The sequence below is a fragment of the Echeneis naucrates genome, chromosome 21, assembly GCF_900963305.1.
Source record: "Echeneis naucrates chromosome 21, fEcheNa1.1, whole genome shotgun sequence".
Lineage (NCBI taxonomy): Eukaryota > Metazoa > Chordata > Actinopteri > Carangiformes > Echeneidae > Echeneis > Echeneis naucrates.
Genome location: NC_042531.1, coordinates 15789485 through 15816790, shown reverse-complemented (window position 1 = coordinate 15816790; position 27306 = coordinate 15789485). Strand labels below are relative to the sequence as shown.

General features: G+C 38.7%; 1 protein-coding gene across 1 annotated transcript in view; it reads left to right on the top strand.

Moving 5' to 3' along the window:
* Positions 1 to 27306, top strand: part of lrp1bb (low density lipoprotein receptor-related protein 1Bb) — a 168402-nt gene that overhangs the window by 6086 nt on the left and 135010 nt on the right. Inside the window, exon 3 of the mRNA XM_029530846.1 lies at positions 8731 to 8868. Coding sequence (XP_029386706.1) covers positions 8731 to 8868 — 138 coding nt within the window. The remainder of the gene's footprint in view (positions 1 to 8730; positions 8869 to 27306) is intronic.

Sequence of the window (27306 nt, the reverse complement as noted above, 5' to 3'; positions counted from 1 at the left end):
TGGACAAAAAAAAAAAAAAAACTACTCCAACAGGATATCAGCCATTTGGAGTCATCTGTGATTTTTTTTTTTTTTTTTTGATCAACCTATTTCAGTTCCAGCCCTTGTACTTTAACAGAATCCTTCTACGATTTTCATCCAAATTAAATCATGTGGCACCATCCCTGGAGAAATATTTTAAGATCCAACATGAATGGGTGCAGGCGAATGTACGGAGCTGTAAATTGCACAGGGCTGCGAGGGGCCCGTACATTGCTGCTTGGAGCTGTAATTCGCATTCTCTCATTCACATTAAATGTTTAAGTTTGCGAACAAAATAACCAGTGAGCTTTCCCAAAACATCATCACACACACACACACACACACACACACACACACACACACACAGATAGATATATATATATGAGTTAACCTGCCTCACATGTATTTTGTTTGCAGCCATCTTTTTTTTTTTTTTCCCCTGCAGCCAAAAAAGGCTTTGAAATAAGACTCAATTTACATTTTCTCTCCCACTCTACATTTGGTACAGAACTTATGCACACTTCCTAAGGCGTGTGCCATCTGTTTTGGGCTGAGAGCAGACACAACAAATATTGTATGTGTGTCTTTGTGCGTTGAAACATTTATTCCCATGAAGGCAATGGGCTTTTTAAGTCTCTTTGATTAAGACTTTCTCTTCTATCAAAGTGCAATGGAAAAATCATCCTCTTTGCCCTTAACATATCATTTGTTCCTATTCACTCTACTGCTTGCTGCATTGCCCCATTTTTGCAATTTGACACATTTCTGGGTGTTTGAGCATTTGTCTTAGGCAAAACCATTAGTGGGAGAATGAAGTTCGTTGCCTGGTGACAATCTTGCACCCTCAACATGTTTTATACATGTCAGATGTGATGCACTAGGAGGGGAACATTACTGCTCTGCCTGCTCTCACAGCCCGAATCTCAACTGTTAAACTGCACTGACACATTTTTTCTTTTGTAATCCCTCCTAGTGTGAATACTATAACGGACAGCATCCCGGCCTGTCACCCGAAGAGCCAAGGAAAAAAGCACATTTTATAAACTTGACATGCTTGCTGTCATGGAACCAGTGTGACATTAAAGTACTAAAGTATGCATTATCTCCCTGCTGCTACAGCAGAGAACAAAGCATCATGCTAAAATGAGATTTAACTTAGAATGCGCGGAGTGACACGCATTTACCACAACACCCAATGAGAATAGTAGCTTGTGGCTTCACTATGATGCATTCTGTTGGTCTCACAGTTATACAGTAGCCAGAATTTCACTCACTGTGCATGAATCAGTGACATTGGCCTTTATTTATTTATTGATAATGAATAATGGATACTCTAATAGATAGTGAAAGGAATGAGCTAATGCCCTCTACTCTAGCCACTCTATAAACATGGTCATAGTCCAATGATTATTTCAGAGGAGTTGAGTCAGTGCCAGAGGATATTTAGGGAAAAATACATGTCCTTCCACTCACTGTGTGCATTATACTTTAAACATGGCCTTCATTAAAGATATGCAGTGAGTACTCTACTTATAAACATAAAATTTCCTAACATTCAGAGATACCGACAGACAGAGCCACAAGTTAAAATTGTGTTCAGATCACTCCCTTTGCCAGCCGTGAGCTTGAATCTTTTTCTGTGCGGCTCTTTTGTGTAGTACAAATGTTACTGCTGTCCACGCCACGCAGCACCGTAGCCAACGCCACCCCAACATCACAGTTGTGCAGTTGTGCAACATCACATGCAATTCAGGATACAAAAGGCCATTTGGAATTTCACTCGTTCGTAATTTAGGGAGTGTCTGAATATGTATAATCTTACTCATAAATATAAGCAAAGGTGGCTTTTTTGCTAGATCTATTTTAATGTAATGGAAAAATCCATAGCCAATTGATGCAAGAACTCCTCCATTTTGTTGTAAAGACATGGTTGGTCCATGCTGTTATCCACATATAAAACATATTCCTGAACCTCCCACCATCAGATGTGGCCAAATATTGGCTGTTGTAAAGGCAACAAACCAGCCAAACCAAGATGGTTTCATTAGAAAAGATAACTGTAGAAATAGTGTATACAAAAAGCATACTGATTATTACAGAATTGATCAAACAAAAAGCAACAACCTTTCCTTTTTGTATCAACAATGTTTTCCCTTTATATGTGGTCTTTAACTGCATCAAGCGAATTGCAAACTAAATGTTTGCCATTGCTAAGAAATGACCCAAGCATTTTTCCTCACAGGCTGTCCATTGACAGCTGTGGTTGGGTTTTACCTTCTTATTCTGTGGTATGTATCCAACAACAGCCTTGTTACCAGAAGGCTCATCATTGTAAGGAGCCCATGAACCACTGACTTTCACTGACTTGTGAATGCTGTGGAGCTGGCATGGAATAAAAGTGAGCTGAAAGTAGACTGAGTATTGAGCTGAAATTCATCAGGTGGCCAGAAACACAAATAAATGCATGAATAAAATGGATGTTTACAATGTTGGAGGATGATGGTGTTTATAGGAACTGATAAATAAATCTATTCATCGCTACAGTCACTTTACCGTTTGGTGTGAAAGCTGCGGCGCCTTTCAATCAACAACACAACACTTAATGCAGGGGATCCTAAAGTAATATTGAATCAAGTTGGGGCCTATGAAGTTTGTGCCCATTTGAACATTTGTTATGTTGAATCTGTCAAAGAGCCGTTACCCTTTACCATCAAATAGACTGCATTGGAAGCTATGCAATACAACAACATAGGAACGAAGGAATGATTTTAAAAAAAAAAAAAAAAAAGAAGAAAAAAAAGGTCAGACATACCACTACATCAGAACCTCATTGTAGCAATGATGACATTATCACAATTGGGTATTTGTTTCGTTGATGAAAGAATACCAGCATTGACTACAGCATTGTGTATTTTACTCCTAATGAGATCATTTTCTCAGTGAATATTGGTTTGAGCCTCTCTGCCTACAATATACAGTATGTATTATTCATTTGAAGCTGGTCCCAGAACAATTAGATTATGGCATTTGCATAATGGTCGGTCACAAAACTATCTCTATTGACTAATTATTTGGTGTTTACCAAATAATGATAAATTGGCCTTTTTTGCAGATTTTTGTGTAGGCTACTGTATCTCTGAAGTGCAGATAAATAGTGATGCATTGACTTGTATGGTAGAGCAAGGATGTCATGGATGCCAACATCTGACTTGATTTAACTTAACCCTGGTAGCATTTAGATCTCATTTGATATCATTTATCATCATAATTTATAGCACATGTTAAGATATACATTCTTACAATGCAAGTAGAATGTGGCATTTTCATGAAATCATTAGTAATCAATGTCAATCATTTTTCTGACTTAAATGAGATAAAATCTACTTAAATATTTGTGATATACATAGCTAGTTATAAGTAGGGGAAATGCAGCAGCAGGTTTTAGCCTATATCATGGTCAGAATAGTAAAATGGCAGGAATTGAACACTTTCCTCCTCACCGTGGATCCCAAATTTTGAGGGACTCCAGACAAGAGGCTAAAATCCAAACCTTTCCTACCTATCAGTTCTAATCAAATAATTCTGCACAATAGTACTAGATGGTATACAGTACAGGCAGGGTAGTGGTTAGCGATAAGAAGGTTGCAGGTTTGGTTCCCGGCCTGGGGCCTTTCTCTGTGGAATGTTATTCCATCCGTCTTCTACTGCTTTTCTGTTTCCGGGTCGCAGGGGGTTGCCAGAGCCAATCCCAGCCAACGTTACGGGCAAGGGCAGGGTACACCCTGAACAGGTCGCCAGTCCATCACAGGGCCAACACAGAGAAAAACCGACCAACAACCACTCACACTCCTACGCACACTCCTACCTCCTATCCTAGACCTATGGACAATTTAGAGTCACCAGTAACCTAGATATGCAAACGCTAGCAACCAGTTCTGAGGTCCAAGAATAAATTTTAAAATGTACCTTTTGTCAAATTGCTGTGAGTGACAACAAATTGTTTCATATATAAATGTAAGCATTATTATTTGAATCGGCTGTTATGGCGATGTAGCTGAATGTGTTCTCAGGGGTCAAACGGGAAAATAAGCTCTAAGCACAAAGTGAGTCATCTCAAGTGGATATAAAGGTCACACAGTAAACTAATTATTTTAAAGATTACTTCATGTCAGGACCCCCGTGTCCTCTGAAAGACTGTGACTATGATGGCAGGGAACTCAGGTTTAGTCCATTGCAATTTGTCTACATTTATCTGTGTATTTAGGTTCCATGGTACCATTGCCAAATACTTTGGATGACAGATGTTGTTCATTACAAGTAGCAAGATCAGTACTACTGTCACGCATCTAGAATTAATCCAAGGATTTTTTGACTTTGCGATATCAACATGAAAGCTGGGTACAAACAGTACGTATATTCACAAGTCAAGCTAAAAATTACTCATCGGCAGTACTGTCACACAGTGCTTAGGATATCATTGCTTTCCATCCTTTGCTCAAGTTAAGCCACAACATCAATGCCTAGATATTTTATAATCCAAACATCCTCAAGCTTTCAGCATGATATCAATAATGACTTCACCACGGACAGACAGCAGGGGTTAAGTTAATGCGAGCTCTTGATGCTTTAGCTCATAGAGATACATCAGCAAAAAACCCTAACTACACTACATTTACACTTCACATGTTTGTTCTTCTAAACCTGTGACACAGCTGATGAGGCCAGATTAATGAATTTATCTGGGCAACACCAAATCTGTCAGGGATTGTTTTGTGAATTGCTTGACCTTGAGTTTTGTGCAGGTTAACACTACCTCCTCTTGGATTTGTCAGGCAAAAATATTAAATTTAACACAACTCAAAATTTTTCTCTCCGCTGTCGTGAAAGTGAAAGGAAACATACAGTATATTCTCCTCTACCTATGCAGATAAATTTGTTATGACGTAAAGGGCAATGTGTCAAAAGGCTTGTCATTACTTGCCCACAGGCAAAGTAGTTTCACTGCAGCACAATGCGATGATTGAAAGCTATTGCTGTCTCTGCTGTTTCTGACATTTTGGCTTAGTTTCAGATTTCCCCAAATGATTTTGCACTGCGGTCATTCTATACTCATGCTCACGATTGGAGATTTAAGAAAGAAAATAAGGTTAGTTATGAGGTAATGCTTGAAAAGTGTAGTGTAGTACAGGAAGTCTTAATTGGCATTTCCTCAGGTCAGACATAAGGATCCCACACAAACGCCTCTAATTGTAAGGTTTATCCTAATGTGAGGCAAGCCGAAAGTTCACAGGTTGTTAGAAATTAAATTGGTTAATTCTCTGAAGAATATGAAATACGCACAGACTGTCTGCTTAGCATCATGTTAGCCTCATCATAGGTATCAGCATTACATGCATTAACATGTTATGTCGCTAACCATTGCTATGTCAATGGGGCCTCGGAGTGGCTAACATGGCTGTAGTGTTCACCACAAACCCAAAGCAAAAGGGTTGTTGAATAATTCAGATTTTTTTTTTTTCTAATCAGTAGAAAAACACCACAAACCTTTCCACCTGTCAGTCCAAATGATGTCTGGCCTCATGCCATTCTTTTAATGGAAATGAGATCTGTACGCAGCAGAACTATAATACAAACATGAGATTGCTTGTGAAGGTTGCAATATTACATACAGCATTTAGACTAGATATGGATGTTTTATTTTAATTGTGTTATAAAGTAAAACGTTAATAAATATTGATGTAAAGTGTTTCAAGCTTTGCTTCAATTCACATAGCACACTGTAATTTATTTTAGCATACCACGGGAGCATCTGCCCTGGACTCAAGGTGTTGTGATGAAAATGATATTTGCCCATCTCATCTCAGGACATTATTCATTTATCAAACCATTACTGGGACTGCACAGTTTTTAAATAAAATTATTGAAGCTGTATACACCAGGCATTATCTAACGCAACAGGGACCTGCCACTATTTATCTATTTTTACCTCTTCTACGCCAGTCTCCTCAAAATTTTAACATCAACAGTTAGCCTGCAAAAGCATATTAGTGTACTGTCTACACATCCATACATATAATCAAATAAATTACTTACTACATTTCAATACAGTGAATAGTGATATTGTGTATATGCTTCTGAACTGGGCAGCACGGTTGTGTAGTAGTTAGTGCTGTTGCCTCACAACAAGAAGGTTGCACATTCAGTTCCTGAGCCTGGGGCCTTTCTGGCGGAGTTTGCATGAATGACATGAATAGCTGCGTCGATTTTCATTGGTACTGCTGACCATACTGTCCTAGTTTATTTCATCAGGATGACCGATTGTTATGGAGTAACATGAGCGTTCATTGAGGTATTTTCAAAGTTATCAAATCAAGCCATAAAGGACAAAATGTTGAAGCTGAAAAAAGTGGTAACTAACAGGAAAATAGATAAAGGCTCAGTGTGTGTGCCTGATGCTGTCCTCAAACAATATTGTCTGTGAAGGGAGGAACACGCTACTTTGGGGTTAATAGGAGTGAGATTGTGGCAGAATATACGCGACCATTTTCAATGACTAAGGTTGGAAATGACCAGAATTACAGAGAACCGCTTCCTGATTTAAAACTTTTGTGTGCTTGAGTAGATACATTGTCATGTTATCTTTCTGGTTGGTTCAGTTAAAGCGGCCTTTCTGTTAGTTTGCATGTTCTCCCCGTGCCTGTGTGGGTTTCCTCCGACCGTCCAAAGACATCATGTTTGGGTTAACTGGTGACTCTAAACTGTCTGTAGGTCTGAGTGGTTGTTGGTCTCTGTCTGTCTTTGTGTGTTGGCCCTGTTATGGACTGGCGACCTGTCCAGGGTGTACCCCGCCCTCACCCAGTGTGAGCTGGGATTGGCTCCAGCAACCCTGAGACCCAGAAATGGATAAAGCGGTTGTAGATGAATGAATGAATGCTTCTGAACTTGTTCATCATTTCCGTTGGCTTTAGGGAGAAGACATTACCAGAGGATAGCATGACTATCAGAGGATGTGTTACATAAAATAGTCTACTATGCTGTATATTCAAGTTTGGGCAATCATCCAAGAAAGTACAGTAGTGGGGGAATTGACGGAGGATTTCTGAGCACCTCAGCCGTTGAAAGACCATCTGTGTACCCCTGCATGACGGATTAGAGCTACTGAATATTCATGCTCCATCCCTCCCCTGATCACATTAGATTAGAACGCATGTGGTGAGAAAGCAAGGGGAAAGGCTGACAACACAGTTGTGTTGTCAGACACCTTTACAGCTGTGTGTTAAATAGCATATTTGCCAAATGGACATGTGCCATAGAGTGGCACTGGTTTGATGCTCTGAGAATGGCAGTTTTCCACAATGAATGACGTTTTCCTTTATATTTTGAAACCCATGACAGTCACAGGTAACCATAACTCTTACACCCAAACCAGACCATCCTCATCTAATATTAACGTTGGTTTATGGTATTTCTGCCATTAAAACTTTATTTATGAAGATAGTTCTTATAACGCAACACATTTATATACATTATAAGTTATGTATATGGATATGATCTCTAGATGAAAATTTTGAAACCTGTTATTTTTCTAATATTACATTTTGATGTAATATTCAGCATATTTGTTTCACAAACAGATTTATATTTGGAGCTTGAAAGAACCACAGATATCAAAAAATCCACCCCCAAAGCAAAGCACAAACTGCAGCCAAGCAGACAAGGCTGCCAATTTGCTCATGTATGAAATATGAAGTCTCAGAGACGAGGTCACTTATATTTGAGTCACCTAAATGCAGCATAAAATACTCTGAATTACTGAGGTTTTCAAGATGTAGCCAAGATAAATTTATTAAAGCAGAAGATCTCCTGTCACCTTTTAGGGCAATGAAATGCTTGGGAGGAGAAACTAATATGAGTCATTATTGTCAATACAGACTCACGCCTACTCGTCCACATACCCCAAATGTAAATCAGCACAGGATGACAGTCCTCTTTGTAATAGCTTCCTTAATTGCACCATCTCTTACCTTACAAAGTAGAAACGGAGGCTGTGAATAAGTAATTATCCAGTCAAGATGGTTGAAGTGTGCTGGGATGTGAATTCTTACGGGAGGGAGAACTCAGGAATTGTTACAGATCCCATCATGCTGGCGATAAATCTTCAAATTAAGTGGCTGCAATAGCACATTGGTAATTGATACCAATGTAGTTAAGGTGGAAATGTGACACATTTACAGTGGTGGTGCAATGGTCAGCTGTGTTTTATGTGCTCCTGTGGCTGCCACATGAATGAGGGTCACCTACCAGCCTTATGAATCCTTAAGCAGCTGCTCTCTGCAGTCAGGGAGAGTCGGGCAGTTTATCAGACTTCAACCCAATGTGGCTGCAAAGCAATGTGGTGATCACCTGTGTTGTGTAAAGAATAATGCTTTGAAGTCTAAAAACATTTGCATGCACAAAGGTTCTTCCCTTCCCAATAAAAGTGGTCATATCAGCACTTGAGCAAAGGTACTCAAAATTACAGTGTAAAGTGTTTATCTGCAAAAAAAAAAGACAATGTTGACAATGAAAAATACATTTCTTCACACATGCTCTTCTGGTGTTCGCATGCTGGAAAAAATAATTGTAGTTCATTTATGCATTGCACTATACTTTGATTGTTAATGTGATATAAAAGATTTTCAAGATTTGTTTTTTCTCCCCCAATTTCAGGTGCACAGGAGATGGTGATCAGATGTCCACTTAATCACATACAGTGTGTGGGGACAAAAAAATGTATTCACTTCAACAAACTTTGCAATGGGGCAAGAGACTGTGAAGATGGCTATGATGAAGGAGTTCACTGTAGAGGTAAGAGTTAAGGATGCTTAATATCTGAATTCTTTTTGCCTAAGGTTTAGAGCACATAATTAATTATTCTCATTATTATGATAACTAATTAGATGATTTTCATCTTATTTGGATTAGTAAGATTGGGGATTTTTTTATCCATGAAATCCACATTGAATGTGTTAGGGTTAGTATGGAAAATGTCAAAATGTAATGTCCTCCAAATTCATTATTTGTAATAATATTTCAGTTAAGTAAGTTAAGGATATATTATGATTTCTGTTATAATAGGAGCCTAAGTTTAATTTTGCCTTGCACAGATGAGCACATCTATGCTGTAATGCATCAAAATTTAACCTAACCGACTTTATGCGCAGTAATAAAAATGGTAATTAATTGTATGGTGGCTTGAGCTGCCACTTTCAAACTTTTGTGGTTAAACTGGTTGCCAAGGTGACTTCTCATCATCCTTTCTGTCAGAGTAGACAGGAGACACAGCAGGACAGTAACACCAGGTGTTGTCGTACACAGGTTTTTGTTGTTGCTCACATTTTATGCAGCTATAGCAAGCTGCTATGGACACCTGGTCTCTGTGATAAGCGACATCTGAATTGTGACTGCTATTGTTTTGGCAGATTATTAGCCTCTGTCTGGCAGAAACCATGACCTCTGTTGACCTGTAAGACAGCTAAAGTCATGTTGGGTTTCATCTTCATGAAGGAAACATTACCCTCTAATTCATGGCTCTGAAGAGTTCAAAACATGTTTGTTGGCCAAGATCAGAGAAGTTCTGGCTCCATTGTGACACTTCCTAAGCTAATGCTTGATTTGATAAGTTAACTTGCTGGACAGTCTCTGACAAGAGAATGGGATTAAATTGGTTTGGATTTACAAGTTATCTTTGGTAATGTATAGATCATGGATCATGGTCATGGATAGACCAAGGAGAAATTGTTTATGCACTTGTCTTGGTCCATTAAAAGGACCTTGGGTTTGTAGAAACTGTGATGTAACGGGAGCAACATGCATTCGGTTCCCTGTACTGAAGACTTTCAAAATCTGCTGAATTGTTTCAGAGCTATACACCTTTAATGTAAACTAAACAGTAATGCAGAATGAGAGGTCTGCATGTGTAGTTCAGAGTGCGCAATCATTTCTATTCACGTTTAATGAGAATGCAAATTGTCACCTGGGAGAAAGACTCAAGCAATAACGGGTTTAAAAAAAAAAAAAAAAAAAGCCAAGCAGGCTCATATCTTCTATCTTCTATCTTCTTCTATCATATCTAAGTGTGCCAATGCAGCCAAGATAGAGGGAGGTAATTGACTGACACTGGGAGAACAAATTGATAAACATCCTATATAAGACACAAGATCGAATTTATATTAAGTAAGTTAATAGAAAGGAGTCCCTTACATTCCCAATATGATGCATAATAACGCATAATCCTCTTGTGACTTTTTAATTGCCTTTTTTGTCTCGGGTGCCACAAAAACAAACTCAAAACTGATTAGACGCTGTTGTAATATTCTGCATCTAACTGGGAGTGTCAATGACCATCAGGAGGCAAGTCGTTGCAGAAAGAATTTTTGTTTATATAGAAGTCTGCGAAAATGCCTCTACTTCTTACTTGATTTATTGCCTTGGTAAGCTTTTAATAATGACTTTATGGTCTCAAGTTCTGGTTTCTATCCAACATGATGTCTATTTTCAAAATAGAATAGACAAACTTAGTATGCACTGTATGATTGACAGACTGTACCACAAAAGGGTGACCACCTTGACAAATGTGATTGTATCTCACAGTTAGTCCTAAAAGATCACCTGAGAGATAAGCATCACTTTTTTTAAGTATTTGAGCTGCTAGACTTTTAAAAATTTGTTCTGTAAATATTTTAAGGAAAGCTTCTGTATGTTGCACTAGTCAGTAGTTGAATAGAAGATACAGCTACAGACACTTATGCTCTCTTTTTCATAAGGGTTAGAATGTCAGGAGTTTTAAAGTATCTGAAATCTAAACAGGATTCTAGAAAGCTAAATCACAGTTGCTCAGTGACTTTGAGTATTATATCTAGGCTTTCAATTGATCAGCTTACCTTACAGAGGTCCTATTTAACTGAGAATCCACCTGGTCATAATGTGTTAATATAGATTTCCAAGCATCTAAATGGCCTAAAGTCACAGGGCTCAAAGTTCACACAGAATGGAGGCACACTGTCAGGAAAAAAAAAAAACAAACACATTTTTTCACTTTTATGAAATGCCTTGTAGTGAATCAAGACCTTACCTTTTACGTCTGTTGAAGTCAGTCTGTCCCATTGTGGTGCCTACCTGAAACCTGCAAATCCCCTGCAAGCTTGACGCAGTTTCATGCAAAGCCTAGCACATAACTACTTCAAATTAAAGGCCCTCTTTAGTTTTGTAGCTTACAAGACGATGTGTTATCACGTACCTGGAGAAATCAACTTCATTGTTCCCTCCACTGCTGTGTACTGTGAGCCTGCCAGTTCAAGGGAAAAAATCAACAGAAACGGTGGTAGTCAGGCATTTCATGTTCACAATGGTTATGTCTGAAAAATCGGAGAGTTCATTCTTAATGTGGCCACAGCTTGTCAGTCAGCGCTGTTATTGTGGATCTGTGGTGTTTAAATGGGTCAACAGTGGTCCGATTATATGAATGAGAAGCAGGTAGCAACACACACATGGATATAAATGCTTAAAAATCTTTCAACACCTTCGCCTTGTTATTCTTGGATAAATTACATTTTAAATGCACAGTATATCTTTCTGTAATTATAAGCAATAAAGTAAAACTCAGGTTTACCAGCATCACAAAGCAGGCAAAGCTTCAGACCTGAGAGCTGAGCCCTTACCTTGTCTGTCCGCGCTGTTTTATTTATATATATATATGAATTTGGTTAAGTGAACTGCTTAAAGTGAGCCATGGGTGGAATGTAAGGTTGCCGTGTTATTTGACTGCGTCTTGACCTGAGTAACATTAAATAGCCTTGTGAAGGCTGTGTATAATATATTTTACCCGTCTTATAACAATTGATTTACTCTTGCTTTGTCTTCAATAGCTGATCTTTTACTGTACATAAGGACTCCTGTTTGTTGAACTGTGGGTCCAATACTGTCTGAACCTCGTAAATTGCAGGTGTGTTTTCTGTCAGTCATTTCATGCATCCCTTGTCAGTGTGTGACATGAGACCTCTCTTCTGAAGTCTTTTGAAAGACAATATGTGATGCGAAAAAAAACATGTTCTGAATTCTAATAATGTGCCTCGTAATATGGCACTGCAGTCAGCGCTTTAAATCCTTCCTACCCTTAAGCTGTAAAAGGAATTATTCTTTCTCAGAGAATACATTAATATTGTCAAAAAAAATATGAATTTGTTTTCTTCATTTTAATTTACTTCATGTAAATGATAAAGCATTATGTTGTGCCAGCCTTATGCTTAAGTGTACTCAGGGACACATACTGTATACTTTATGCTCCCACATGGACAGACTAAACTCACTGGGAAGCAGGAGAAATTGAGGTCACTGAAAAGAAGTTTTAGACAACCAGCTGGGTCTCTTATAAAACTTTTTTCCCTCCCTTTCCTGCCCACCTCTTATGAATATACATGCTGAACATCCCGAGAGGCGTTGATATGAAGGTGCCCAGATGGAAAACCACTAAACTTCTTTTAGTTCACCTTCAGCAGACTTGCTCATTCTTAATCGCAGGCTTATTACTCTGCTGTGGGATCTCTGAAGTCTCCACTGCTTGCATTGAATAAGACAAATGTCAGACTTCAACACAACTCAACTTCGGACGACCCCATGTTCCTCATATATTCTTGTCATGGAAGTCCGTCCCAAAGAGTGAACAAAAATAAATCTCCTCCAAATTAACTTATGTTTAAAAACTCATAACTGTTGTATTCCTCTCAATTTCTAATTTTCTGACAGAAATTCAAATTAATTGGTTGATTTCATCAATAGATTTGGGTGACCATTAAATGTAACTGCAGATATCAGATATTCACTTCTCTCATTTAGGCAACACATTAGGAAGCTTTATGATTTTTTTTTTAATCCCTGACTAAGCTTGAGTCACACAGTTGCATTCATCGTCAGTAACCTCATTAAATTATACCTTGTGATTGCTTGATATTTACTGCGAACCCAGTCTCTTTGTTAATGGTGAATGGAAGTGTGGAACAGAACATGTCATACTTGCACAGAAAACGGGTCAATTTCAGTGTCATAAATGGGACACACACACAAAAAAAAAGAATATAAATCATGCCTGTTAAACTTCCATCTTTATAAGAACGAAGCCTCTAAAGCTCAGGCAGCATGATGCACTTGACTCATATGCTGCATACAAATATCTAAGGAGCGCTTCTCTAACATTGTTATATTTAAGCTGTTACACACATTCTCCCTCTCTCTGAAAAAGCTGCTTCGCTGCTCACAATACAACCACAGCTCCCTCCATTATTGCTGGCACTTACTATTCCATTTCATCCCTCTGTAGGCTGTGATTCTGTTGTTCCCCAGTAGGGAAGTTTGCTGCTCTCTGATTTCTCTCTTCTCTCTTTGTTCAAAGTGTATTATCTTGGGAAAAAATTGATCAATGGTCTGTATCGACTGTCTCATATCTACTCGTGTCTGAAGTTGTTTAATGTAGCTTTACTAAGCTATAAGTTGCCCCTCATTCTTTTATCTTTAAAATATTTACATGTAACATGATTTTAGCAGCAAGGGGGCTAGTGGTTAGTGCTGTTGCCCCACAACAAGAAGGTTGCGGGTTTAGTTCCCTGGCCTGGGGCCTTTCTGTGCGATTTCCTCCCACCATCCAAAGACATGCATGTTTAGGTTAACTGGTGACTCTAAACTGTCTGTAGGTCTGAGTGTGAGTGGTTGTTGGTCTCTGTCTGTCTCTGTGTGTTGGCCCTGTGATAGACTGGTGACCTTTCCAGGGTGACCCCACCCTCAGCCAATGTGAGCTGGGACTGGCTCCAGCGCCCCACCCCAGCAACCCAGAAATGGATGTAGATAGATGAAGTGATAGAAGATGAATAAATGAACATGATTTTAACGCCATTTGGCCCACAGTTTAAATCAGAGACACATGGATAGATTTTCCGATGCCTTAGGTCTCAAAATGTTTGAGAACTAAGACTACTTGGTCAAAATCAAACTCATCTTTGATGTCAATTTCTTCGCATGTGCCAGACATACAAAGCAATCAAAATTCCGTTTCTCACTATCCCATGGTGAAGACATGTAGACAGCAAAGTGCACAACAACAAAAAAAGCAAACGTAAACTGCTAAAAACAGACATTTTCTAACATTAAAGTGACAAGTAAACAGTAAATAATAAGCAATAATTAAAAGTACAGGTTTTGTTTGTATAAAATAAAATAAATTGTGTAAATGTTTAAAAATGTAATAGTGCAAAGACAAGTGTGCAAGTGGCATGGTGGTGCAGTCGGATTTTAGCTTTCTGGAAGCCTAGTAGATGGAGTTGAGGGTAGAGAGGGGAGAGAATTCAGCATCCTCACAGCCTGGCGAATGAGGCTCTTTGTGAGTGTGGCGGTATGGGAACCTAGGCTCCTGTACCTCCTCCCAGAGGGCAGGAGACTGAACAGATTGTGTTCGGGTTGGCTTGCATCGCTCACGATTGAGATCGCTTTGCAGGTGAGGCTGGTAGTGTAAATGTCCTGCAGGGAGGGGAGTGGGGCACCAGTGATCTTTTCAGCTGTGTTCACTATGCGCTGCAGGGCTCTCTTGTTGTAGTCCGTGCAGCTCCTGCCCCACACAGTGATCCAACTGGAATGGATGCTCTCAATGGTGCCTCGGTAGAATGTGCTCATGATGGGTGGCGGAGCACTTGCCCTCTTGAGTTGCTGCAGGAAGTAGAGGCACGGCTGGGCTTTCATCGCCAGTGATGTGGTGTTGATTGTCCTGGAGAGGTCCTCACTGATGTGCACTCCCTGGAATTTGGTGCTGCTCACTCTCTCCACAGCAGCACCATCGCTGGTCAGTGGCAGGTGTGGGGTGTGTCCTCTTTGAAAGTCAACACCAACCTCCTTGGTCTTGCTGACATTCAGCAGGAGGTTGTTGCTTCTGCACCACGTGGTCAGAAGGTTGACCTTGGTTTGTTAAACTAACTAAAACAAAGATGTACTGCTTCAGTAGCAATGTGAAAAGCACATGGAAAAATGTCACTTGGGCTAGTGCTCTTGTTCGGGGAATTGTAATGGCAATTCTGGACAGGAAGATGTAATACAGGGATCACAAATAGGACACTAACTGCAGAAAGTCCAACTGACCAGCTGGGATTTGAATTATTGTAGTACTACAGCAAGTGCTCTATCCATTCAGCTATTGAGTTATCCTACTTGATGGAGCTTTCACTGTGTCCCTGCATTATCGTAGGTGATGCCATGTATTGAGCATCAAAATGACCTGTTGTGCCCATAATGTCAGAGGTTTGTCAGAAGTAATTTGCGGACTAAAATTTATCTCTGTGACAGAGTGACTAGTGACAGCAGCTAAGCACAACAAATTAAACTGTCCATGTAGATGCAGTACTAGATGAAAAATGTGCACTGTAATGTGTCATGATTTGGGGTTGGACATAAAATAAATCTGAATTAAAAATGAATTTAGCCTCCATGGCATCTGAATAGGTTTCCAAAGAGTGGTTTGAAGCTCAAAGTGGGCCGCTCCATGAGTATCATTGTTTTCTTACCTGACTCGGCCAATCCCTAGCTAGTCCAAAAACTGGTAACTATTTGATTGTGGCAAGCGTGTGCTCACCCACCTGTCACTCAAAACCACCTGAAATTAAAACAGATGGGAATATGCATTCTTATACTGTTGTTTGGAACGGGGTAATAAACTAAAGGGACCAAAGCCTGTGTTTTTTCTGTATAGTTTGTAGACATTTAAAATGCAATTCTATCAATTTAGGTCAAAATTGGAGTAAGCCTCACGAAGCTTTGCAGCATTTCCATGTTGCCTTTTTTTCCCCTTCAGGGTACCAAGAAAATATGAAACAAAGTCAAAACCAGCATACAAAGCTTATTGGCTTGTCAGTCAATGTTGTTGCTTCTAGTATGAAGTAAAACACTTACTCACGTGACACTGACCCTCATTTGATATTAGGGTCAGTGTCAGTGCTTCATAACCTTAGCAGGCGGTTTATTATATGTATTATATGTGTTATAGAATGGAACTGAATGTCTTATCACAGCTGAAAGTCTGTGTCACTTCCCAGTCGCAGTCAGCAACAATCAATCAACTCAACTCTACAGAGTTTAAAAACAAGTATGAATGTAAAAATAGAATAATAAACAATCTGTTAATTAAAAGAGTCTATATTGCAGTGCATTTGTAAATTTGTATAGTGTAAGCATATAGCGCTGTATTTTCAACTTTTTTTATGTTCGTGCAGTAGTGATTTCTATGCTGCCCACAAATTATTTCAGGCTCCATCCTGGCCACCCCACTGAAACCTTTCTGGCTTCGCCACTGCTGGTATCAGTAAACCTTTGGCTTTGGCATCTGCCAGTAGCAAAATATAACCTCAAAACAGTTTCTCATACTTATGTTGTTCTTTTATAAATTGAGGATATTCTCTCACCCATCTTGACCAAACGGTTGGAACGGTTATCATGCTGCCAGTCAACTAATAGTAGTTATCAAGGATTACTTCTGCTTGCAAGGTAGTATGCTTTTGTTCTTCAGTGCTTGTTGTTTTATCCCAAATCTCATTGGAATGAAATCCTCCCATGCTCCTCTATGATGCGCAGTATAACGAAGCTTATACATCCACTTGTTCTTTTGCAACAGAACCTTTTCAGTCTTTTTTAGATTCCATCTCTCAGTGAATTCCTTTAATCCTCTGATGGCGCTGTTCAGTAACATTGCAAATGTTAATTTACTGATTTGCACTTTCTTGCAGATGGGACATCTGAGTGTATTGATGCAGGAATCTGTGTTGAGGGAACAGGCTATTTCCAGATAAACAGTTGCGGCAGCATAAACATAACACCACAGTTTTTTTTTTTAGAATACTTCTTCCTTGTCTTATATTGATTGTGCTGAAGTGGTCCATTGAATCTTGGATTAAAAGGTGGTAATTTAGGAACAGCCCTGCTAACTGATTCTTTTGTTCTCAAACCTTCACAGGAAAAAAAAAATGTTTATCTTCCAGACTTCTGGAAGATGTTCCTTGTTGAAGCATTGGTGCAGAGTTGGTATGATGCTGAATCAATCTGCTTTTGGCTCTTTTAAATGTCACCACAATAATCAAAGAAAATTTTGCCGCCATAATTTGATGGTCCTTTTCATTTCTGCCATGACTGCACTCAGCTCCTATCAGAAATTCACCCGCTCTCCCAGTTATGTTAGCAGCGTCTAGTTCACGGAAGCTCAGAACAGTCCAACACAACAAGAATCTTGGGCTTTTAATTTTTTTTTGAAATTGCATTGAAATCATTGAATTTCTGTAGACATCTTTTCTGAAACTTCTGTTGTAGTTTGTGACCTTCCTGATCTGCTGTTGGGTGATTATTTGTCATATTAATTATAGATGTAGCAAAAAATAAAATAAAAAATCGAATCACAGCTATTTCCCCAGATATGATTTTTTTTTTTTTTTAATTGAATCCTTCTTTACCTCTCATATATTTAAGCCCTAATATTTCTGTAAATGGCATTTTGTTAATTTCTGCTCACAAACTCCAACTTTGTTTGAGCAAGAACAATATCCACTGAGCATGAGTGTGGGGGGAAAAAAAAAACAAACAAAAAAAAACTGCTGAGGAATAATTTATTGAATTTGCGCTCCCTTAGGTGAAGCATTTGTGCACATTTGGATTTTAAAACCTGAAGGGGAAGAAGAACCTCAATAAGATCGCTGTTGTTTGCACTTTATATAAATGTTTAAACTTAATGATTTGATTATCACTCTGTGTGACTTTTGTGAATGTTTCTTAACTGCAGTGTAACTTGTATGTGGACATGATGCAGGTACACTCCAGTACTTGTAGTATCTCAATCTGAATAACCTATGAGCTACCTAGTAAGAATAATCTCTTTTAATCGAAATGAAATTTTGTTATGCAGCCGCTATAGAAATGTTTTCCTTACCAAAGGGGAGTTTGAGATGATTGTAACTATTGAGACTGTTAGGGATATCATGTGTACAGACTGCTGGTTTTCCATAGCTGTTTAAAATTTCTCTTGGTTGTTATTTACTGTTCTTCATTCATGCCTGTGCGTCAGTGAAATTTGAATTTCATGAACTACCTATCCAGGCCATGTTTGAACAGCTACAGTATGGTCCATTATCTCTGCTGTTAATTACCTCTCATACCCCATTTACATACCCCATTTGTTGGTATGAGTTTGTTTCTACCTGTCTGCTTGTCCCTCCTGTCCCCTCTCTCCCTGGTCCGTGTTACTGCTCAGTCTCTGCTGCTGCGAAAGTTACCAATTAGTAATCATGACTCATGAATCAAGACTACTGCTCATTTCTTCTGCTAGCAACTCTCTTTTTACCTACTGCTAATATTTACACATGGACGTTGGGTGGTACCAGGCTTCGAACACTTAAAGGAAGTTTTTCTTTACGGCTGCTGCAAAGTGCTTGCTCTTGGAAGGATAATATTGGGTCTTTCTAACAACTGTACAAAGAATTTGACCGAGAGCTGCTCTATATGTCAAGTGCCTTTGTAACTGTAATGATTTAGAGCTATTTAAATAAAATTGATTTAATTTGATTCACACCTAAAGTTGGAGGTATGCCACTTCTAGTTCTTGTCAGTGCAACATTTTTTTTTTTTTTTCTTTTCGCTCAATGCAAACAGCCTTTTAAGAATGTAACCTTCCATTAAACTCTTTACGATGTGAGCTGGCCTTGTCCTTGTCACAGTGTCGACATAAATAGTTCTGCCCTGTTGTAACTGTACTGTGTAACTGTTGACCTGTTGGAGTGGCAAATGCTTTGTGCTGGTGGTACTGCTTATCCACCTTCTTTTCAAACATGGAAGTAAATAGTGACAAACTTCCGGTCAGCCACTTTCCCTTACCAGAGCTAACAGTGCCGGTGTCATGGGTAAACTATAAAGAAACAAGATGGGAGGCTGGTACCACATCCTCAGACATCCAGTACAAAGCTGATGTCCTGCCCAGTCAAAGCAAAGCTGCCCTCCACTCTGCCTGGGTCCTTACTACATCGGCTAGCACGATCGAAAGTTTTCCTGTGGTCACCCATGAAATAAAAATTCAATTGACACTTGAAAATGGGAAGACATTTTATTTAACATCAAGTTATGTGTAATTATATAGTCTGAAAATCTTTTGGTACCATTCACTTCTTGAAATATAATCACAAAAATAGAAGAATTACAGAAAAATAGAGGTGACAAACACGAACTAATCAGAAAAAGTGAGCTCATTCAAGAAACACCCAGTTTCTCATAAATTGTAATTGTTTAGTTAATGTAAACATACGCATTATATATGTACAATCAAGGCACAATGGTCTGTAACTAGATTGAAAAAAACAAAACAAAAACAAATGCACATGACGTTTTTGTCTAAATGTAGATTACCATTTTTACTCAGCATCCTCATGGATGAACCACAGGCAAAGAGATTTATCGTCTTTCAGCAGAGGGTGCAGATCATATCGCGCCTTACATCCACATTCAGCTCTCGTATTCGGCCAATGTTAAAACACTCCCCCTCTAGGTAAACTTTGAGTTTATACCAGTTATTATTATAGCCCCAAAAAACCGGAAGCTGGCTGCGTTCTGTATTGCTTCTGTGCTTCTGTGAAAAATAAGGTGAATACAGTGGTCAGGCTACTCCAAGCTCTTGGTTGAGTTAGAGTATTTCTCTTCTCTACATTAAAATGTTGTATATATTCCCAAGCAATAGGTGGCATGAAATACTTAAAATATTCGTCAAAATATTCATAAGACAGTGAGCCTTTCATCTTTACAGTGTACCACTGTGTCTGGCCAATTTCTGTTTTACCTGGGAATCAGTTCATTAGCCAAACCTTTTTCAAAGGTCTTAAATATCTATTATATAATCTCCTCATTATCATATTCCACCATTAGTAATTTCATTTGATTTCTTCTCAACTGCATTAAATTGAAAGTCCTTGCCTTTTTTTAGATGTTCGCTTCAGTTCAATTCAAACGTATCTTTCCATCATTTTAGACACTCGCTCATGTGAGGATTTGCCTTCCACTTATATCTTAGCAGGTGGTATGTTCAAATTGTTAAAATGGAAAATGTGGCTTTTTAAGTTGCTGCTTTTGGTTGACATGCTTTGTTTGATTTATTGGCAGGATAGTTTTTACGTTAATTGTGATATTTCAACATTTCCTCCAGCTTGAAGCATGCCATTATTTTCTTATTTCCCCCTTTCAAAGGTGATTGCTGAAAACAGAGCAGTGCCCGGCGTAGATGTTTAAGATTGGTCTATTAACGTCAGAGAATAGTTTTTCAGCCTTTTGTGAAGTCATGGGGAAATATAAAATTAACATGAAAAACCATACAAAATATCACCATGGCAGGCAGCACGTCAGTAATAGGGAAGAGTGGTGAGGAGAAATCCAATGCAGTGGGAAAGATGGCTGCGGTGATCTTAAGTGCCTTCTAGATAGACTGAGCAGGTGCACTCAGTTGCACAATTGGCCAAAGGGCCATCACTTCCTATGATTATATAAGTTTAACCCCCCCCCCCATAAAAAAAAAAAAACAAAACAAAAGAAATTTTCAACATTGTTGTGCTTTCTTATATATATTCTAAAGCATCGATTTGAAGGGCACTTGTAATCTCATTATATTCAATACAAAGGCAATAAAACTTTCTAATCACACTTCGAATTACAGACCTGTTGCTGTAAGGACCACTCTGTATACGTATGTGGGTCATTCCAAAACAAGCAATCAGTTCTCTTAACATAATTAATATGCCTCATGAGAGATGCGGGTAGGTAGCAAGTAGCTAATATAATTCAAAATCTCTCAAGTCCCTCAATACCGTTTCATAATAACATTATGTAATATGTGTCAGTATTACACCATGTATTTTTTTCATGGAAGACAGGAAAGCATACAATAAGTCGATTATTAATTTTGTTCTAAACTTTTTAGAACATTTGCAATATTAGTCAGGAAAAAAAGCAGGGAAATATTTTCTTAAAATAGTTCAAACTGTCAAGCTTTTATTTACTGCAAATTTCTCAAAAATTCCCTTTTTAAAGCTAGATTTGCATTTTGTAAAGGACTGTCTAACACCTGAACTGCAATAGTTTAGTCCTTATAATTAAGAATCCATCTCGACTGTAACTTTTAACACGATTGCCTTGGTTGTCCTGACATAATGTGTGCATTTGAACATATCTGGAAGGCAGATGTTGAAATGAAAATCAGTTGTAACTTGGACTTTATTCAACGCACATTCTTCAGTTTCTTTGATGTACCAAATAGATTTTTGTATAGAGGTTTGTGGCTACATATTAGGGGGTGCACAGACTAGTCGACTTTACTGCTCCACAATGACGTCTTGAGCTTGACGTCAACTGTCGCTGATCGCATGATTTTGGTAGTACACAACATGGATGCCTCAGAGAGAGCAGCAGGTGAGGAGGTTGGTACTGGCAGTGGCAAACAATCAGGTGTGTGGAAATATTTCAGCAAAGATGAGACCACTAGTACAGTCGCTTGTAAAATATGCAAATCTGTCCTCAAGTACAACAAAAGTACAAGTGCTATGCACACCCATTTGAAAAGGCACCCGCTAACAGTAGCTGAGGAACGGCCTAAATCATCGCAGCAGCAACAGTCAATTAGTGACTGCTGTAACTGAGAAAAGACGGCAGCAAATCCCCAATTTGCTGGTGAATTTCATCGTCAAAGATATTCGACCTTTAGCTTCAGAGAAATGCAAAAGTTTTTTGAGCCTGGCTGCGAAGTCTCATCTTACAGCACGTTGTGGAGCACCATTAAACATCAGTACGACAGCCTGCGTGACAATATCATGAGGGAAAGGAAAGGCCAGAGTGTGTCGCTAACAACTGATCTGTGGACATCCTCCACCATGGACCCATACATCACTAACTGCACACTATATCACTGATGCATGGAAGCTTCCAGCCCGAGTGCTGTGCACATCTATGATGTCAGAGAGGCACACAGCTGCCAATATTACCGACCGTCTTTCTCAGATAATCAAGGAATGGAACATCACGGTGTTTTGCACAGTCCACGGTAATGCCAGTAACATGAACTTGGCCATGGAGCTTTTTAAAAGTTCCCTAAAGATCTGGGATACACCGGTCACACGCTGCAGCCAGCAATAAAGTCTGCTTTAGTCTTACCTGATGTGGTGAAGGCTAAAGCAGGCGAGTCTTCATCCAGCCCACGTCGATGCCCTTTTGTTTTTACATGCAAACTACAACTAAAAAAACAAAAACTGTGACTCAGCAGGACTGTGATGATGAGTAGGCTTACAGGCTGTGTGTTCGTTTCCTCCCTAATTGTTTAACTGACATTTCACTTTTCTTTTGCACTTATATGGGAGATGTAGCCAAAGATGCAACAGCTGATTTACAGCTTGTTGTTTTATAAGTGCTGTTCTGTGTATAATAAGCTGTCTGTTGTCAGTGAATAAACATTGTTGCAATGCAAAGCATTCCCTCCTCCTCCCGTGAGTTTTTTTTAATGACGGAAAAATATGAACGACGTCATCAGAAGTCATGCAACCCCTACTACATATTGGGTTGGACTCAAATCATTTTAACAGCAAACCGATAAGAAGAAGAATTTTCAACTTTTTGTTGAATGTTACTGGGATAAGGTGTGGCAGCCTTTGCTAGCACGCTGTTTCCAAGCTCTCTAATATATTTGGTCCCAAATACACAGATCAGTCCCCGCTATATAAAGGCTTTCCCAAACTTAGTTCAGTAATTCTTTCGGTTTCTACATGTTTGCCCTCTGTGATGAACGCGCTGATTTTAGCTATTGCAGAATCTGAATTGTTGTTGTCCTCTGAGTACAGTGGCTGCAAGCTTACTGAGATGGAAAGAATTGTCTCCTGGTTTATCTTCTTCGGCAAACACAAACCATAATTGTAAGAATGACTACTCTAAAAAGTATTGTCGAAAAACAATAGTTTACCCTTTATTTTCATACGATGAAGCCTCTGAGAGAAATGTCAAACATGCAGCTACCCTCCCATAAATCTGTTTGTGAACAACATTCAGTTCTCTCACTTGATTAACTTTTCATGATGACATCTCAACAACAAACACAGGGTGAAGGAGTCTGTGATGAGTGATGTTCTTTTTCCAAAACAAGTAGCCATTAATACAGCTCACAATGTTTTTCTGAGTTTTTCTCAGTAGGCTGAAAATATGCTGCCAAGTGGCCTTGTAGACTTTAACATATTACCATATTTATTAAATTTTTGCCCCTCTAATGGATGGAACATTTGCAGTAAGTAGTCGAAAGTGATCGCTTTCCTCTCTCTGGTGCTGCACTGCAATGTTCGGTGCTTTTACTCTGTTATTCTACCTCACTTCAGACACTCTACAAGAGAAGATGAGGGTGGAATCATCAATGGTGTTTAATTTCTTATTTCAGCTTTTGATACGGATGCATGTGACGATTTCAAGGTCATTTCCAAGGCATTTCTCTTAGAATTCTATCAAGCTCATCTAATTTTAAATTCTGTCTGATTTTATGTTGCTTTTTGAGAAGCTGAAGTTTCAAGTCTTGTTTTCCTAGTAACACTGGTTATGATTGAATGCCACTGCACACACAAACAGAAACACAAACGGCAGACACTGGCAATCAATATTTCATGCATCTTGCTTTGTTGTTCCACAGTCTGGAAAGATATTGTCACTCATATAATTACTTTTCCTAATATGAGGAAACAATCTGGTGTCATCAAATCCTATTACAGCAGATTTTCTTCCTCAGGAGTGGTTAGAATTAAAATTTCATTGTTTGCAGGAAGATTTTTCCACCCACACATAATGTTTTTTTCCAATATTTAAGGGCATGTCAGAAACCTGGCAGTGCACCAGTTCTCAAATCCCTCAGCAAATTGTGCTTTGAGGGATTAACAACATTTACTGTCACATTTGAGTCCTAGTTTGAGCTACAGGATTACATTTTTATGAAACGTCCATGTGCATGGAGCTCTCAATTTCTAGGGAAAATTATACCTTCAAGACCACCCGGACAACTCTATGTCACATCAAAGCTGACATACTTAAGCCTTTCAGATAACTGTCAAAAGGCCCATCAATAAATTGTGGCAGTGAAATCATAGGACATCTTATCAAAATAATATTTCCCTGCACACAACATTTGAATGTTTGAACTCTGTAGAATACATGCCCCAATTTCATCGTAGTGGAGTCAATCTTTTCTTTTTTATTTATTTTGCCACCCAGAGAATACCAATCAGAGCTACAGACCTGGAGGATGTTCACTGTCTCATTCATGGAGTGGGAAATTCCATTCATTTAAGGACCTTGTGTCAGCCATAGATGCACCTTCTGTGTTGGGTGTTTATCTTGGTTGGCCACACACTTAATATGGGCCTTGACTACAAATACACTTTTGGGGAAAAGCTGGCTATTCACAGAGAAAGGCCATAGCCATCTCTGAAGGGAAGCCATAATTAGGCCAGATGGGGCAATCTGACTGTTAGCCTTGAGTTAGTCTTTCATTGCCCATGGTGTGGCTTCTTGTTTGTATTGGCAAAGAGACACGGCTGCTCTTACCAATCATTCTCTGCCATCTGTGTGGCTGAATGTGAACAGTTTGAGAAACTTTTGTGCAAGTTGTCAGCCAGAATGTGACATTTTGTTAGACTGATGCTGCAGAGGGAAATTTATATCCCAAATGGGCAGAAAAATCTGTTAAACTTTAAACAATAAAAGTTTTAAAAGTTAAACTGACAATTGTACTGGTCATTTTTTCTTTGTCTAAAATAATATACACTCTGATAAAGCTTTTTCTAATGTTCATTAGAAAAATATACCATCTAAATTGCATTGTTTTTCTGGTGCGTTGGATTGATTCTAACTGAACTGCACTGTCCCATCATTTTAATCTTGTCCAAAGTTAAATTCTAACCAACCAATTAAACCAATTTAAAACAGTGTTATGTCTGAAGGTAACCAGACAAGGGGCCAAACAGTCTGGTGTTTTATGTGACTTTAACTGAAGACAGACTCACATTGCTTGGGTTTTGCTCTGATGTTTGCTGTCAGCTGAGACCTTTATATAGAAAGGTACATGAGCTTCCAAATCATGCCCAATCAGTCAAATTTGCCCCGGGTAGACTCCAGTTGAGATGTAGCGGGAGAAAACAATATTTTTGATTTCATAAGGCTGCAACATAAAAATGTGGAAATGGATCTGGATATTTTGAGAGTACTGTATTTGGATACATTTCCATCTCTAACCTGCCAGAATTATAACCACAATTATCCTCAGTTTTAGAGAATTTTCCGCTGTTTTTTTTTTTTTTTTTCCCCCCCCTGTCATTTAAATCCCAATGATTTGTTAAGTCAATCTTTTTAGTTTTTCTCATGGGAAGAGGTGCTTGTCCTTCCACTTCATTTTTAATTTCAATAAGTTCTGTTCTGATCCTTGGAATTACGCACACAGATTGGAGGAGCAATTAGCAGACTCTGCCGTGTTGATTGTCATGGGAAGCAAGCACTTGGTTTACTTCACAGAACTGCCTCAGTCTTCAGTTAGCTAATTGAAGGGTTTTCAGACTGACTTTAACAATTAACACTTGCTTCATCACAACACAACATCAGCTAATGGTCTATATCTGCACCAGATGCTCTAGAATTGAGATGTTGGCATTCACTGTTAGGGTTGTGTAGTTTTGTAATCCTGTTGTCACCCTCTGAGACTAATTACTCAATGGCATTGTTGGTGGGATTGAGTTCTGTTTGGCTGTCTCTCTCTGTTCTTTCTTGGATAACCTGATTGATGGCAGTAAGATGACAATTCTATTGTGTGGTTATGTCAGATCAAAAGTGTCACCAGAAACAAAACAATCATGTTCAATAATCCTAGCATTCGCAGCAAAACCCCACTTTGCAGATGGAGGTGCATACAAACGCATCACTATTGCAAGCATTGACTATATGTGTACTTTACTTTGGCAAAGGGATAAGCTATCGGCAATTGCCCTTATTGCTTATTACTGAGATCATCATCTATCTGCAAAACCCTCTTCCCCATGCAGATGCTGACTAATAACTGAAAACCAATGTTGTGAGCATTGCTTTTCATGGCGCAATGCTGTGAAGTACATATTAGTGTGTGGCGTCCTGAAGAACTATGCAACCACAGTGACATGGCTGATGTCTGTGGGAGGAGTTATTGCTCAAATTTGCCTACTTTTGATATCGTAGGCAGCCAAAAGCACAACTCAAACGTCATAGCTGGAAACTATGACGATGGAAACTGTAACTTTTTGCCAATTAAAGTTATTACCTGAAAATTACAAACAACAAAACAAATACTGATTAATATTCAAATTTATTGCAATGGTTTTATGCACTGCTGATTTGTCATATCACAGCACAAATCTACCAAATGCAACAGAACCTTAAAAAAAAAAAGCACAATAGCTCAAACCATTTTGTTGATACATGCAGTAATAACAAATTACACCATGGTAGAAAACACTGGGCTTGCTGTTTTTAAAATGCATGTAAAGCCGTCCTTCATGTTGACTAACCTTTGACTGCATATTTCAATAATTCAAACATTTTACAAATCCCAGTTTAGGAAAATGTGAAAGTATATTGGATGATTACACAGTTGTTTATTGGTTTATATATCTTTGTTCAACAACTCAAGAATAACTCATGTATGCATGCTTTCGTCACTTCAGTTATTATTACTTTGAAGGTGCAGTCATTATGCTTTTAGAATGTAATGTATTTTTATTTCATTTAAACATATATTTTTAATGGGTAGTTGTGAGCTTTGTGAAATGCTGATATAATGATAGAGGTGTGCATTTTATTTGATATTATATTTCTGAAGTACAGAAGATGGTTTAGAAGGTGAATGTCCGTCTGCTAAAAGGACCTGATTACTCATATGGCCTCGGGCAGCAAAGAGAAAACAGCAGGTGTTGTCTGGAATTGGAAGTGAGCTGTTCCTGTTCGCAGAGAAGAAAACATAGCCAGTGTTTACATGGGTGCACCCCCCGCCCCCTTTTTTTTTTTTTTTAATACCAAAGAGACTAGGTTTAAGATCTAGCCTCGTTATTTTTAGTGTAGTTTGACTATGCTACAACAAATGCCCTGTTTCTCAACTCAACAGTTGGTAATTCATGGCACTTCCATAGGCTTTGGAACTTTTCCTTAACATTTGCAGGA